This window comes from Vombatus ursinus, unplaced genomic scaffold, assembly GCF_900497805.2.
Source record: "Vombatus ursinus unplaced genomic scaffold, bare-nosed wombat genome assembly UNPS02014774.1, whole genome shotgun sequence".
NCBI lineage: Eukaryota > Metazoa > Chordata > Mammalia > Diprotodontia > Vombatidae > Vombatus > Vombatus ursinus.
The window spans coordinates 11,095,708-11,111,082 of NW_020954552.1; the positions used below are offsets into that span (position 1 = coordinate 11,095,708).

General features: G+C 36.7%; 1 protein-coding gene and 1 pseudogene across 1 annotated transcript; one reads left to right on the forward strand and one right to left on the reverse strand.

The window, feature by feature from the left end:
• Positions 1-12,448: 12,448 nt before the first annotated feature.
• Positions 12,449-13,526, reverse strand: LOC114044623 (glyceraldehyde-3-phosphate dehydrogenase-like). The gene is given in 2 exon segments (XM_027864179.1): positions 12,449-13,213; positions 13,215-13,526. Coding segments are annotated over 2 exon segments (1,077 nt in total).
• Position 13,527: 1 nt separating this feature from the next.
• LOC114044624 lies at positions 13,528-13,890 on the forward strand (annotated as a pseudogene).
• The last annotated feature ends 1,485 nt before the right edge of the window (positions 13,891-15,375 follow it).

A 15,375-nucleotide genomic window follows, 5' to 3' on the forward strand; every position in this document is an offset into this window, starting at 1 on the left:
TTGATGTCTTTGCCAAGAAAACCACAAATGGGGTCATGGAGACACAAGTGAACAACAGAAGAGTCTACTGTACATCCTTGAAATTCTACTCTCCTAAAACTAATGATTCTCAGACTCTTAAAAGTCATTCCATCCTTTTATTTTATTTGATTTTTCAGCAATATTCTAAACATGTTGAATATCTAAGATATAGTCTTAAAGTGAATTAAATGTTCCATACTGAAGAGTTTGCAGTATCCTCTCAACAGAATTCATAGTATCCTGGCTTCCTTGAAACCATCAAGTTTATTTGTTTTACAGGTTGTGTCACATAAAACTAAATGAAGAAAAGGGGGTGGGGGAAGTGCTTCATAACTTCACAAACATAGACTAGCACCTGCTTATTAGGTGCAAAACATTGTGCTTCTTTCACAAGCAGAGCCTCAAGTTGTAGAATAGATACAATAGATAATTTGTTTGTGTTTTAAGAAATCAGAAATTTTCTTTTTTCTTTTTTCTCAGATTTTGGAAACAACTTGAGAACCAAAACCCAATGACAGCTCTGTGTCCCAAATGCAAGGATCCTGTTATTAAAGTCTGATATGCTATTTGTTATAACTAATTGCCAGACTTGACAAAATCCAGCTGGCTCCACTCTTTCTGATAAAATGTAAATATAGTCCTTAAGCATCTAATTAATAGAATCAAGTGTATCAGCCTCCTTGCCCAGGTTTTATAACTCACGCAAAGTGGGGATGGGATTCCACCCATAATTATATCCTCTTGGCTTTAGGCCTTTGTGTTACAGCAATGTACAAGTCAGTTAGGTGACAGTACATAGAGCAGTGGACCAAGGAGGCTAGAATTCTAATCCTGCCTCAAACATTTACCAGTTGTATGATCCTGGACAGAAATAGCCCCTTTTCTCAACTGACAAATGAAATAACAACAGCATCTATCTTACAGCACTTTGTCTGTAAGGATCCGGGGAGACGATATGCCTAGACTTCTGGATCACGTGACCAACAAGATTGGGGACTTGACATTTTCTCTGATTCCCCACCTCTCAAAACTCTTTCAATGTAGGAATTATGCACCAGAGATAAAGAATTTCCACTGTCTCCACAGTCCTAGACACCTACAACCTAATGAAGTAATTACTGAATGAAATAACAGCAAAGAAAACTAGCCTCTAACTCCCAAAATGCTTACTCAGCACCCCTCCCCTATTCTCCACCATACTTCTGCAAAGGGCTATATGAGTACTCAACTCTACTACACATCCCTTCCTTTCTATGCCATGGGAAACCATAAAACAGAAGCTTGTTCAGACTGGGACAGCAGTGAAACCACACTTAATGCTGCAAAAGAACTCAGTCAGAGAATTGAAGAACTTAGGGAACTCGGGCAGGGCATACACATGTGGTAGTGTGGCCCTCCACTAAGCCTGAGGGAAAGCATCCAGTATCTTGGTCTAATTCTCCCACAGAAGTCACTTGAGGCAGAGGCTGAGGATAGTGAAACATGAATTGCCAAGTCCTCAGAGAGGCTATGATCAAAAAGGAGATAATAATTTAGTGTTAGGAGACTATTAAGGAAAAAATAAAGAAAGAATCAAATTTTAAAGATTTCAGGAGGAAGAAAACTAAATTAATGACCTTGAGCATAAGCAGATAAACCAACAGGAAAGATAATATTAGAAGAAGAGAATATGGCCTCCAGATCAGATAAAAGAGTCTGTGCAACCATGAATAAATGTTGGAAGATAAAGGAAAATTAATCAATGTCTGATGAGGCAGAGGACCATGAGGATGTCCAAGAGAACATGGAACAACAGCAGAATGTTCTGAATGTTTTAAAAGAGAAATATGAATTGTAAAAGTAGAATTTATACCCAAATAGTAGAAATAGTTGGTAGAATACAACAGAAACTATGCACAAACTCCAGGACACATAATGGATAAATTTAACAATTCCCCTGACAATTCCCCTGTAAGCAACCAGGAGAAAGACCTTCAAAGAAAAGAATTTTGCATAACACAAAGCTATTTTACACCCACCAGATAGTACAGGAGGTAATGGAATACTATATTAAAAAACACAGAAGGAATTCAAGATGAATCCTGAGGTAACATACCCTATAAACATGAACTTAACTACTAATGATAAAAGATGGACATTCAATTTAAAAAAATAGGTATTCAAAGCATTCTAAAACAATACACCTGATTGTAGTATTTCCTTTTCAAACTCCTTAGAAAACAGATACACAGAGATATTAACAAATACAGCAAGCAAGAACAACAAAATAATAACAGAAAGATAGACTGTTAAAAGATTTCTTTCTAAATGCATATGAGGTGATAAGGGTTAAAGGAGAAATCAAATAAAATTGATGGTGGAGAAACATCATGGACTAAACTTCACAACATTCCACCTATAGGTGAATCAATATTTTCTTGGTTATTTTACTTTTTTTTTTTCATGAGACTAAATTACAGAATGGAAGTAAACACATAAGGGGATGTGGAAGAAGATACAGGGTGATATACTCTAATCAAGTCGAGGCTAACAATGAAGGGGGAATAACTCCTGAAGTCTCTCAGGAAGAAAGACTACTAGATAATGGATTATGTGGCAAAGGGAAGGATTGAAATGGGGTAAAAAGGGGAAAAATCATTGGTAGGAAAGAGTGCCCCTAATAAATGCTCCCAAGGGAAAAGAGAGATATTCTACAGAGTAAGATGGGTTTTTATTTTTTATTTTTTGTTTTTTTTTTTACAAAGGGTATACTTTACAAGGATTTGTTGCTTAGAGACAGACCACTCATCCAGTCTAAGAAAAAGAAGAGCTGGCACTCTTAAGGGCAACTGACACCTAGAAGAGTGGAGGGAAGCATAGATATGGGGAAGAAATTTCAGGACAAATTGGGGTAAATCTCCATGAAAACAGCAAAAGTAAATAGTGAATTTAACATGGGAAATTCCTATCATGGGGTAATATACTCTCTATCACCTTCAGGAATCATTGTGTCTGAGAATGAGGCCCTATTAAAAAAAAGGGGACAAGGAGACAAGATTTACAAGGCAATAACACAGAAACTGTTTAAAAGAACCCAAAACAGGTATCTTCGACTCTTATTTCCCTAAGGATTAAATAAATTTAAGAACCAACTATCAAACAATAAAAATCTAGAATAGACAAAAAGGGAAGATAAATAATGATGAGAATGAGGAAAAGAAATCCTTTTTTAGAAAAAAAGGTACAAAACTAAATTTAAAAAACTAACCAACAAAAATTGAAGATTATAAGAAAGGGGGCTTGCTTTACTAAACTAAGTGAGGAAGAAAGGGAAGGCTTAAATGGCTTGGTAGACCCAAGAAATTTAAAAAAAGGAACTACTAAGTAAAATTTAAAAATAAGAGAAAGGAGTAACAAACAGGAAGAGGGGGTTAAGATGAGGGGAATAAAGCTGGTGGGAATTGGGTTGTCTTAAAGTAGATGGAGCTAAAATAACTGAAGAGACATGCTACTATGTTAGCAGAATAACAGAAGAAAAAATCCTAATTGGAAATAGAATACATGGTGCTTTGCAAACCTTAAAGTGCTATATAAATGCTAGCTATTATAGTTTCTTGGGAATCCTCAAAATGGTTTTAACAAAGGCTTTTGAACAAGTACACCATTTATCAGAGCCTTAATGTCTCTCCTCCCTCCTCCCATGTACGTGGAAAGATTTGATTTCTCTTAGTTTAGTACTGTGGGAAGTAGGAGAAAAAAATATGCAGTGTTAAAAGGAGAAAAATTGGCATGTATAATTATAAGGGCATGTTCAATGAAAACTGAGGTAGCCCAAAGTAATTTTCATAAGCATAATGATTGGTGAAAAGTATTCACAGATTTGATATGAATGTTTTCCCTATTTTAAGAAGATAACTTTCAGTTTAAAATGAAATTTATGTATTTCCCCTAAGTTCTCACTTTTCCTTTGTCAGTAGCCCTTTAGCTACTGATAAGGTCAAATAAGGTACATGAAATCAGAGAGAGACAGACACAGAGACACAGAGAGTCTTAAAACTGGAAAGAAAATTCTTATATCCAATTCCTCTCTTTCCTCACCACCCATCTCTGTTCACTCCCTTTCAATTTAGCTTTCATTTCCACCAAACTACTGAAACTTAAACTTGGAAGTCACCAATTTTCTTATCCATGAGTCTTTGTTCAAGCACACACACACACACACACACACACACACACACACACAAAACCTCTCATAGCACTTACACATTTTATGTAATTTTGTGTTATTTCATATCATAGCTGTTATATACATGGCACATCCTCCTACTAGACTTCATTTTTACCACAGTCAAGAAGGCATTTGAACCACAGGAACTAGAAATCTGTTAAATGCTGCCTATAGCCCAGACTAAGACAGTCAGCTGCCCTCCTACTCAGTCAGTCTGCAGGCAGAAAAATAAAAACAGAGCAGTGGCATCTACAGAGTCCACAATTTTGATTAGAAAAAGAGGAAGAGTGCCAGGTTTATAGCAAGGCGATATAACTCCAGGGGTTTGGTATTCCTGGAAGGCATTCCTTATGTATCTGTATTTGTATTCCCTTTTACTGCGTGTATCCCTAGGGAACTCTTGTGTGGCAGGCTCTTCTGAAGTCTGGGACACAGAAAACCTCCAAGGGCTGGACAACAATAAATCTGGAAAATGTGATAGCAGCATTCTTGATAAGATACTCTGAAGACTTCCCTGTTATCTCGGGTCATCCCTAATTCAGAGGTTATGGAACCTTAATCTAATTGGAGGTCCCAACTTAAATTGGTATTTTCCTAGAATTTGGAAAGTATTCTGTGCACAAAAGAAGTTTAGTAAATGTTTGTTAGACAGAACTATTAAATTGAATATGTCAGTGATAGATTGCCAGGTCCCTTCCCTGGTACCAATGCTATAGTTTACCTACCCTTGTTCTAAATTTTTATCTGCTGAGTGAATGAAAGAGAAAAAATGAAGGCATAGAAAAAAATTTCTTGGCCAGCCTGCTGTCATTTTGATATTATGCCTGCATTGAAATGTTCAATTAGCCCAAGGAGAGGTACTAAACATTCACAACGCAAGCAATATATTCAAATATTTCCAAGAAAGCCCTACCTTTCAGTTAATTTACAAAAACCACTAGTGATTACTGTTGCTTTCTTATAGTTGATAGGTCTCTTTGGACACCAATCATGGGCTCATGATTCCTTTAGATGATCAAAAATGTCAAAGAGAAGAATAAAGAAACACTATTTCAGTATTTTTCTTTGGTGTCCCAAGGGCAATTTCAAACTCTTATGCTATAATCAGTAAAGAAAGAAACAACAGTTCACACAATGTACATTCTCTATGTCATCTTCAACCCAAGAGCAACATCTGCAGGTCATCAAAAAGACAAACAAAGCATCTCTGGAGAAGACTGTGGTGATAGGTATTCTTAATTGGAAGCTGATTGTTATTTCTTTAGAGATCATTTTACATAAAATATCTCCTTACTTTTGTCTCCTTACATTTGTTTCATAAATGTTGTTTATGAAACAGTTCGAAGCAGAACACATAAGCATATTTTAAACAGCACAAGTCTTTTTTTTTTGCCTTTCAATGTGAGGTTAACTAGGTAAAACATCTGACATGATTTCTAATCATTTATTTTCTATACCATTCCGCTAGCCATATGTTCATGTTTGCCTCCTTATTCTGCTGCAGTTATTCCTAACTTCCAGGATATTGTGATGCCCAATCATTGTTACCTTGACCAAATCTCCTCATTCCCTACCAACTGCACAAGATGGCTATTTACTCTGCCAATTTGAATTGTTTTGGAAATGTTTTGAGCATTTCACGACAGCCCTTGAGAATATTGAAGATCCTGTGGAGTACAAGAAGTCCATGCAGTTCTGGGAATCATCATGTTACTGAGATGACACCATTAACATTGCATGTAACTTGGAACACAATAGTATTTCCTAAGTTATTGGGGAAAATTTACTTGAATAACCTCTCATTGGCTAGAGATAAGCCCTGTTTTATGAAATAGACATTACAGCAAAGTTGGCTATAAAATAAATTTCTGTCAAGACAATACAAGTTTTATTATAAAACTAGATTTCCATGATAGCATCAGAGATAAATTCCTATAGGGAAAAATGCTAAAAATATATTTGGCAAAGCAATCAGTCTATAAATCAACAATCACTTCTCTTAAGTACCTATTATGTATCAGGTGCTGAAGAAGTAAAGATGATAGTGACTTCAGAAGAGAGCCAGCCAATCTACTAACGGTATGAGAAAAGACTCCAAGGAGGAGGACACACCGCAGCTAAGTCATGGAGGAAAAGAGGGCTCTGAAAGGTAGAGGTAGAAAAAGAATACCCTCAGTGTATTTGGTTTGGTTAGTGCAAATGGGGAATGTGGGAGATGGATTATCCAGTACCAGGGAGAGCTAGTAGTCCAGTTTGGTTAGAACAAAGAGGGGATAATATAAATTAAGCTTAAAGTTTTCAGAATGTGGAGAACCTAAAAGCTGTGTTTGGATACTTTCCTAGAGCAGGGATTCTTAACCTTTTCTGCGTCATGTCATGAGATTTCTTGGCAATCTGGTAAATCTTATGGACACTTTCTTACAATATTTCAAATGTATAAAATAAAATGTATGGGAATAAAAAGAAACCAGTCATATTGGAATAATCATCAAAATATAAAAAAGAAAAACAAATTCATGAACCCCAGGAGGGAAAGATGAAAAGGTTGGGATATTATAACTTGTATTACACATGTACCATACAGTATTGTTGTTTGTCAAATGAAATCATAGCTTCATAAGCATAAACAACTAGGGTTTATCACTGAAATTCTGATGTGTTTTGGTCTAACTGGAGATTTGTCAAGAGGAGAAAGTAAGGCATTTACATTTCTTTTTTTTTTCTTTTCTCTCTCTCTTTTTTTTTTACTCAGCCTTTCTATGGTATTGATTATTTCTCTAGACCCACAGAATACAGACAAAATGTTAACATCTCTGTAGAATCCTACTCTCTCTTTGTTTCTGGATAACTTTTAGATGTAGATATTGAGGAACTTATGCAAATTGTTTTTTTCAACTAATGTGATTTTATATTATGATCCAAAGTGACTATCACTTCATTTATTTTTTTTTTAATTTTAGTTAAAGAGTACTATAGAAATGTTCAAAAAATGCAGGGTTTATGGTGATGAAAATGATGACAAATAACTGAAGTGTAGTGATTAATTGGAGTGTGATAAAGCCAATGTTGTGAAATAGGTCTTCGAACACACACACACATACGTATACATACACATTCTTTCAGCTTTGCTCTTTTCTCTACAAGGCAAAGATTTAAAATCTGAGGCAGCATTTGTTAAGTGGTGTTCCTACCTTTGGACTGCTTGCCTTTTACTAGTGTTCACAGGAATTTAAGCATACCGTTTGCAAATTTTCTTTTATTTTTTTTCTAGATTCTATCCATAATTTCCAAGGTGGCAGTTAAAATCCATTTAAGTGAAAATGAATCTTTTTGGGGTTTAAATTCCTAAGCAAATAGATTAAGCAATGTGTGTTTTAATAAAGGGGGAAATACTTTGATGTGATTCAATAGCAGAAGAAATAATTCTATTGTATGATTTTTACCATCACTTCAAGTCTGATCCTTTGGGAAACCTGACTTGCGGTAGTGATGGTCTAAGACAATGACTTATCAGGACATTCCTGGAAGAAGAATGGGAAAAAGGAGTATTTCCCAGTTGGATTTTACATTTTCATTGAAAAATAAACATTTCCATGCTCTATATGACAAAGAACTCTCAGTCTAAATTCAACTACTTACACAAACCCAATATTCTTAAGATCATAAAGTTGGAAGGGACTTATGAGATCATCTAGACTAATTTCTTAACTTTATAGATGAGGAAACTGAGATCCAGACAAATTAAATGACTTTTCTAAGGTAACACAGCTTGAGTTCAGATTCTCTAACTCAAAATCCAATGTTTTCTTCTAATACTGTGTTAGGCCTATCTGCAGGTCCTCAGTGACTCACCTCCAAGGGAAAACATAATTAATCTCTATCTGAGCAAGAATATATCTGAGTCTCCTATGAATCAGAAGGGCAATGAACAAATAAATGTGTGTTGAATGCACTTGGGAATGGCCTTTTGAAGAAGGTAGGATTTGAATTGAGAAATGAAGGAAACCAGAGGAGCTAAAAGGAAGAGGTCAGGAGAGAGAGGAGTCCATGAAGAAGAGAGACAATGCAAAGTTCTAGAGTGGTAGTTGGAGCATGTTATGGAAAGATTGGCAAGTAAGTCAGTGTAGCTGTGTCACAGAGAATGTGTGGAAGAGTCAAGAAGTATAAGAACACTGGGAAGGAAGAGCTTCAATTCACGCATTGTAAAGAGCTTTAAGGTCAGAAGACTTTATATGTGATATTGGAGTTAATGGGGGTTACTGGAGCTTATTGAATAGGAGGTGACATGGTCACCTAAATTTTAGGAAGATCATGTTCTGTGGAGGACGATTTGGAGCAAGAGATTTGAGGACAGAAGACCTAGTAGAAGGTTTTTGCAAAGGTCCAGGAGAGAGATATTGAGAACTTGAGCATGGGCAGTAGGTGTATGAATGGAAAGACGAGGATATAGTCAACAGAAGTTTTGAAGATAGAAGTGATAAGATTTTGAAAAGGATTGAAAAGAGCGTCAAAGATGACACTAAGCTTAGGGCTTGAGTAAGAGGGAAGCTGGTGATGCTTTGATAGTAATGGGGAAGTTTATAGAAGTGAGTTAGTTGGGGCAGGAAAAGATAATTAGTTCCATTTTGGCCTTGTTGAGTTTGAGATGCCTATGAGATAACCATTTTGAAATGGTCAAAACTTTGGAAATGCATTTGAACCCATGAAAATTGATGGATCACCAAGGGAGATGCTATAGAAAAAAATGAGTTATTACAGATATTCATAATGCATGGATAATGATCTAGCAATGAATACTGAGGAGTCATCAGACAGGTAGGAAGAGGGCGGAAATGTCATGAAAATCTAGAGAAGAGAATATCCATAAAGAAATAGTCATCAACAGTGTCAAAGGACGCAGGTAGGTCAAATATCCCTGTCTCCTAAGGTCTTAAATAAGGTCTTAAAAATGCTGACTTAATCTGACCATTTCCAGTAAGTACTATCCTATATGTCTCCTCCACTTCTTGGATAAACTTAACAAAGTCATCCATACTAGTTGTCTCCACCTTGTCTCCTTTCAATCACTTCTAAACTCTCTGAAATATAGCTTCCAATCTCATTATACAACTGAAATTGTCTGCTCCAAGGTTATCAACAATATCTTAATTGACAAATGGCCTTTTCTCAATTCTCATCTTCTTGACCTACCCGTAAAGAAGGTAGTGCCTCTGAGTTAAAGGACTTTGTCTACTAATACATGACTATTTTAAGATCCTCAACCTGAGTTCTTGACTATCTTTCTGACTCCAAATCCAGTGTTTTTGCCCTTTTGTCATGCTATTTCTTCTGTTACTGTTGTCTTCCATACTGATTATAACTCTCATCTGTACCTTAGCTGATGCACAGTAATTCTTCCTACTGGCTTTCCCATGTTTGTAACTGAGGATAGTGAATCGGGGTTAGAAGCAAGGTGAGCCTGCTAGCAAGGAATCTGCTACATTTATTGTCTTCCCTGGCTAATGATGGGTATACGACAGACAAAAAAAATTAACAGATTATAATCATCTGTGGTCATCCTGCTGCTGCTTAGGAAACTAGGAATATATTCTGACTGTTGTTTTGTTCTAGTCAACCTAATTCTCCAAGCCCCATAGGAACCATACTACTGCATTCAAGTCTTTACTCCTAAGCTTTTTTTCCCCTAGAGATTTCTAATCCTGTGATTTACTTGTGTTAAGCAATTTTGCCTGCTCCTTTATTGCTGTTGAACCTAGTCTGTTTGCTCAGTTATTTGGCAGCGTACCTGCTGAGGCCACATAAGGAAGCATCACTGCTGAGTTAGATAGTGACACTGCACAGGATCTATAGGATTTCAAGCTCAAACTGTGCCACTCCATCAATCTATTACTGTCCTTTGCAGCAGCTGACATCAATCTAAAATAGCTGCAGATGGTTCTTTATTGAGTAGACATCTTTCTCCTACATTGGTAATGTCAAGGTAACAACTGGATGTTGATTTCAAGTTTTATTTTTGAAAATTAGTTTTGAAAGTTCCTGTCCTAACTTGTTTGGGACACAATTGAATATGAGGATTTTTGTTAAATCCTGTATGGACAAATGAATCAATATGACACGATTTAAATGTGTTCTTTTCAAAATAGCTGGCATCTTTTTTTTTGGTCATTGCTTATTAAATTGGTGCCCAGTTACCATAGACATAGCTAAGATTTTTCCATGGGTATAATGAATCTTTGCTAGCTAATGTCAGGGCCTTAATATTAAATTTTAAATAAATGGCAGGTCACTTTTTATATCAAGGGCACTGTCATTTTTATGTTTTCTATTCATGTTCAACAATATTATAAAATGTATCAATATTTCCCATCATCTCTATAGCCAGTGTTGTATTTTCATTCCATGTTTCACTGAAATCATTATCTTTCCAACCTTTCAGGTATTCCCAATGGCATGTTCCCACCTGTTCTGAAATCCAAATATTTCTTGAGTTACCAACTCTGTTTTGGAGTTTCTCAGAAGCTTAAAAACAGTCAGGAAATATTTCATTTAAACTGAAGACATTCACTGTAGAAAGTCTGCATGCACATGTCTTAAGTGAAAAGTAGAAAAACTGCTATTTTAATAAACCAATGATGTGCGATGTGTGATCAACAATTCCTTAGTTATCCAACTACAAACAATTTATCAAGAACTGAAGCAGGAACATCAGGATTAATAATTGGATCCACAAACTAATGCCTGGACTAAGATCTATATTAATTCCTTAGACATTTAAGTAACCTCATTTTTTATTGGTAAAATGACCTAAGAATTATGTCCATTTAAGAATTCCAGCAAGGCAAGTTAGTTTCAACTGAAGGTTCTAGAGACTCTTAATCTTAATTAGATAAGAAAAAATGGACTGATCTTAAGGAATGTAAAAGATTTGTACACAAGCAAAAATTGATTTATTTCAGTCAGCAATAGGTAACAAGTCAGAAAGATTAGGTAGTGCTTCCTGCCTCTGACACTTACTAGCTATAAGACCATGGGCAAGTAATTTAACCTTAAAATGTCCTAGGCAACTACAACTAAAAGTTACAGAAGAATAGGTGAATGAAGTAAATTTCCTTATTAGGAGTTTCTTATACAAGAGTGAATTAAAAGATTTTTCAGTCTCTGCTGGCTAAATAAAAAGGATGGAAATGTAACTAGATGGGAAAATTAGAGCTTTGCTTTCCTGGGCTTTCCTTTATCCCTGTACCTTTTCCTTTCATACTCATCTATGTGGGAGAATGGAAGTTTGGAGTTAGAACCACAAACACCAGTTAGTGGTGGATAGAGCTTACATGGATAAAAAATTGAGATCATATCTATTTCAGAGGTTAAAATTAGGTGACTTTCGAAATGCTTATCATTAGCTAGGATCAGGTGACCTATGGAGAGAGTCAAATCCAGATTTTGGGAAATTGAATACAAAGAATAGAAAGATTTAAGTCTGAGGGCACTAGCTAGGTAGTGAAGAGTGTTTCTGATTATTGTTCTCAAGGTCTTGGCAATTAGGTCTGAGAATCTACTGCTTGGAGTGATAGACCTTGAAAATAATGCATTAAGGGTCCAGCCATTATGGAAAGCAATTGGAAACTATATCTAAAAAGTTACCAAACTGTGCATACCATTTGACCCAGTAATACCTCTAGTAGGGTTATAACCTTAAGAAATCAAAGAAAGAGGAAAAGAACTCATATGAAGTCCATGCTAGTAGGGAATGGCTAAACAAAGTGTCATATATGATTGTAATGGGATATTATGCCATAAGAAATGACAAAATGAACAGTTTCAGAGGAGATTTGGATGATCTCTATGAGCTTATACAGCATGAAACAAACAGAACTCTGAGAACAATTTATGTAACAATATTTTAGAGAAAAACAATCTTAAAAGGGGAAAAAGGAGAAGGAAATAAACATTTATTGTCTACTATGTTCCAGGCACTATATTAAGCACTTTACAAATATCTTGTCTGATCCTCACAATAACCATGTGAGTGAGGTGTAATTATTATCACCATTTTATATATGAAGAAACTGAATCAAACAACGATTAAGTTTTTTTTCACTGAATGTAATGACTTTATCGATGATACACAATATAGAACTCTAGACTTCTCCCCCCCACTACAGGGTTCCTTTGGGACAAGGATGTGAGTGGAACATGGGATCCTCAGTATGGGAACAGAGGTTAGGAATATAGGCTCCACAGGGATGGATTTCCATTTTTTTGATTAGGGATGAAGGTCCATGGCTTTCCATTTTTCCACTCTTTGGAGGCCATGTAGACTATGAGGTCTACTACACAATTGTTATATTCACACTCATTGTCATACCAGGAAATGAGCTTGATAGAATGGTTGTTGAGGAGAATAACAGCACCAGCATCAAAGGTAGAAGAGTGGGTGTTGCCATTAAAATCATAGGATACAACCTGGTTCTCTGTGTACCCCAAGATGTCCTTCAAAGGTCTCTCTGATGCTCGCTTCACCACTTTCCTGATATCATCATATTTGGCAGGTTTCTCCAGGCAGCAGGTCAGATCCACAACTGATACATTGAGAGTAGGAACAAGGAAGGCCATGTCTGTGAACTTCCTAGTCAGCTCATGTATGACCTTGCCTGTAGCCTTAGCAGCACCAGTGGAAGCAGGGATGATGTTTTGAGCATCAGCAAGCCTATCACACCACAGCTTACCAGAGGGTCCATCTACTGTCTTCTCAGTAGCACTAATGGCATGGACTGTAGTCATGAGTCCTTCCACAATGTCGTGGTTGTCATAAATGACCTTGTCCAAGGAGGCCAAGCAGTTGGTGATGCAGGAAACATTACTGACAAGCTTAAGAGAATTATCATATTTCTCATGGTACACTCCCATCACAAACATTGGGGCATCAGCAGAAGGAGCAGGGATGATGAACCTCTTGGCTCCACACTTCAAGTGAGCCCCAGCCTTTTTCCATGGTGGTAAAGACTCCAGTGGACTCTATAACATACTCAGCTCCAGTATCCCCCCATTTAATACTGGGGAGATCCTGTTCCTGGAAGATGGTAATGTTTTTTCCATTGACCATCAGCTTTCCATTTGCAGCCTTGACAGTGCCCTTGAACTTGCCATGGGTGGAATCATAATGAAACACATAAACCATGTAGTTGAGGTCAATGAAGGGGTCATTGATGCCCATGATGTCTACTCCACCTGAAGTGAATGCAGCCTTGGTCACCAGGTGCCTAATATGGCCTAATCTGTTGACTCTAACCTTCACCATCATGTTTCAGGGATGCAACTGAAACTGTGGGTGCCATTGGACCTGCAGTAGCCATCTGATACCCCATGGCCATAGACCTCGACAAGGGCCACAAAGTTACCAAAAACATTTCAAAGCCATGATACTGCCACCACTGCAGTTGCTTGACCAAACATACCAAGTTTGTGAGAGATATGATCTGGGAGGTGTGTGGATTTGCCTCTTATGAGAGGTGGGCCATGGAATTTTAAAGGTCTCCAAGGATAATCGAGCCCTTAAGTTCATCGAAAGAAGACTGGGAACTCACATCTGGGCCAAGAGGAAGAGAGAGGAGCTCAGCAATGTCCTAGCTGCCATGAGGAAGGCTGCTGCCAAGAAAGACTAAGTTGGATCCTGCCAACCTTCCCCACTTACCCAATAAAGATTTGACAAATTAAAAAAAAGAAAAGAAAAAGAAAAGTCAAAAGCCCAAACAGTGATTAAGTTAACCAAAATCTCACAACTAGCTAATAAGTGTATGAGGCCAGATTTGAATTCAAGTCTTCCTGGCTCCAGGCCCAAAGCCTGGATGGATGAGAGACAGTCCATAAGACTGAATATAAAACATACTACTCACCTCCTGTCAGAGAAAAGATGAACTTAAAATACAGAAAGAAGACATGTTTTCAGGCATGGCCAGTATCAAAATTTATTTTAATAGGGTAAGCATATTTGTAGAATTTTGTTTTGTTTTATTTTATTTTATTTGCTTAATAGAGGGACAATGAGAGAAACAGAGTATAAATGCATGTAAAATAAATAAAGTAAAAAATATTTTAATACTACATTGAAAGGAATGACAGGCCACTCAATGAAAGAAGACAGGAGGAAATCTCTCCCCTCCCCTAAGTATTGTTGGTCCTAAGGTTGAGTGGCTATTTTCCAAAATATACATATGCAATGAAAAAAAAATTCTCTAAATTGCTATTGATTAGAGAAAAGCAAATCAAAACAATTCTGAAGTGCCACACCACACCAATCAGATTGAACAACTTGACAAAACAGGAAAATGATAAATGTTGGAGAAGATGTGGGAAAATTGGATCACTAGTGCATTGTTGGTGAGGTTGTGAACTGATCCAACCATTCTGGAGAGCAATTTGGAACTACACCCAAAGGGCTATAAAACTGTACATATCCTTTGACCCAGTAATACCATTTCTAGGTGTGTATCCCAGAGAAATCATAACAACAGGAAAAGGACCCATATGTACAAAAATATTCATAACAGCTCTTTTTGTGGTGGCAAAGAATTGGAAATTGAGAGGATGCCCGTCAGTTGGGGAACAGCTGAACAAGTTGTGATATATGAATGTAATGGAATATTATTGTGCTATAAGAAATGATGAGCAAGTAGACTTCAGAAAAACCTGGAAAGACTTGTATGGACTGATCCTGAGTGAAATGAGCAGAACCTGGAGAACATTGTACACAGTAACAGCCACATTGTGTGATGACTAACTTTGATAGACTTATCTCTTCTTAACAATGTGAGGATCTAAGACAACTCCAAGACTCATAATGGAAAATGTTATCCACATTCAGAAAAAGAACTATGGAGTCTGAATGCAAATTGAAGCATATTGCTCTCTCTCTCTCTGTCTCTCTCTCTCTCTCTTTTTGTTTCCCCTTTCTTGTGATTCTTCCTATTGGTTCTAATTCTTCTTTACAACATGACTAAAGTGAAAATAGGTTTAATATGATTGTATAAGTTGAGCCTATATTAATTTACACATCATCTTGGGATGGGAGGAAGGGTGAGATGGAGAAAAAATTTGGAACTCAAAATCTTATGGAAGTGAATGTTTAAAACTAAAACTAAATAAATGTA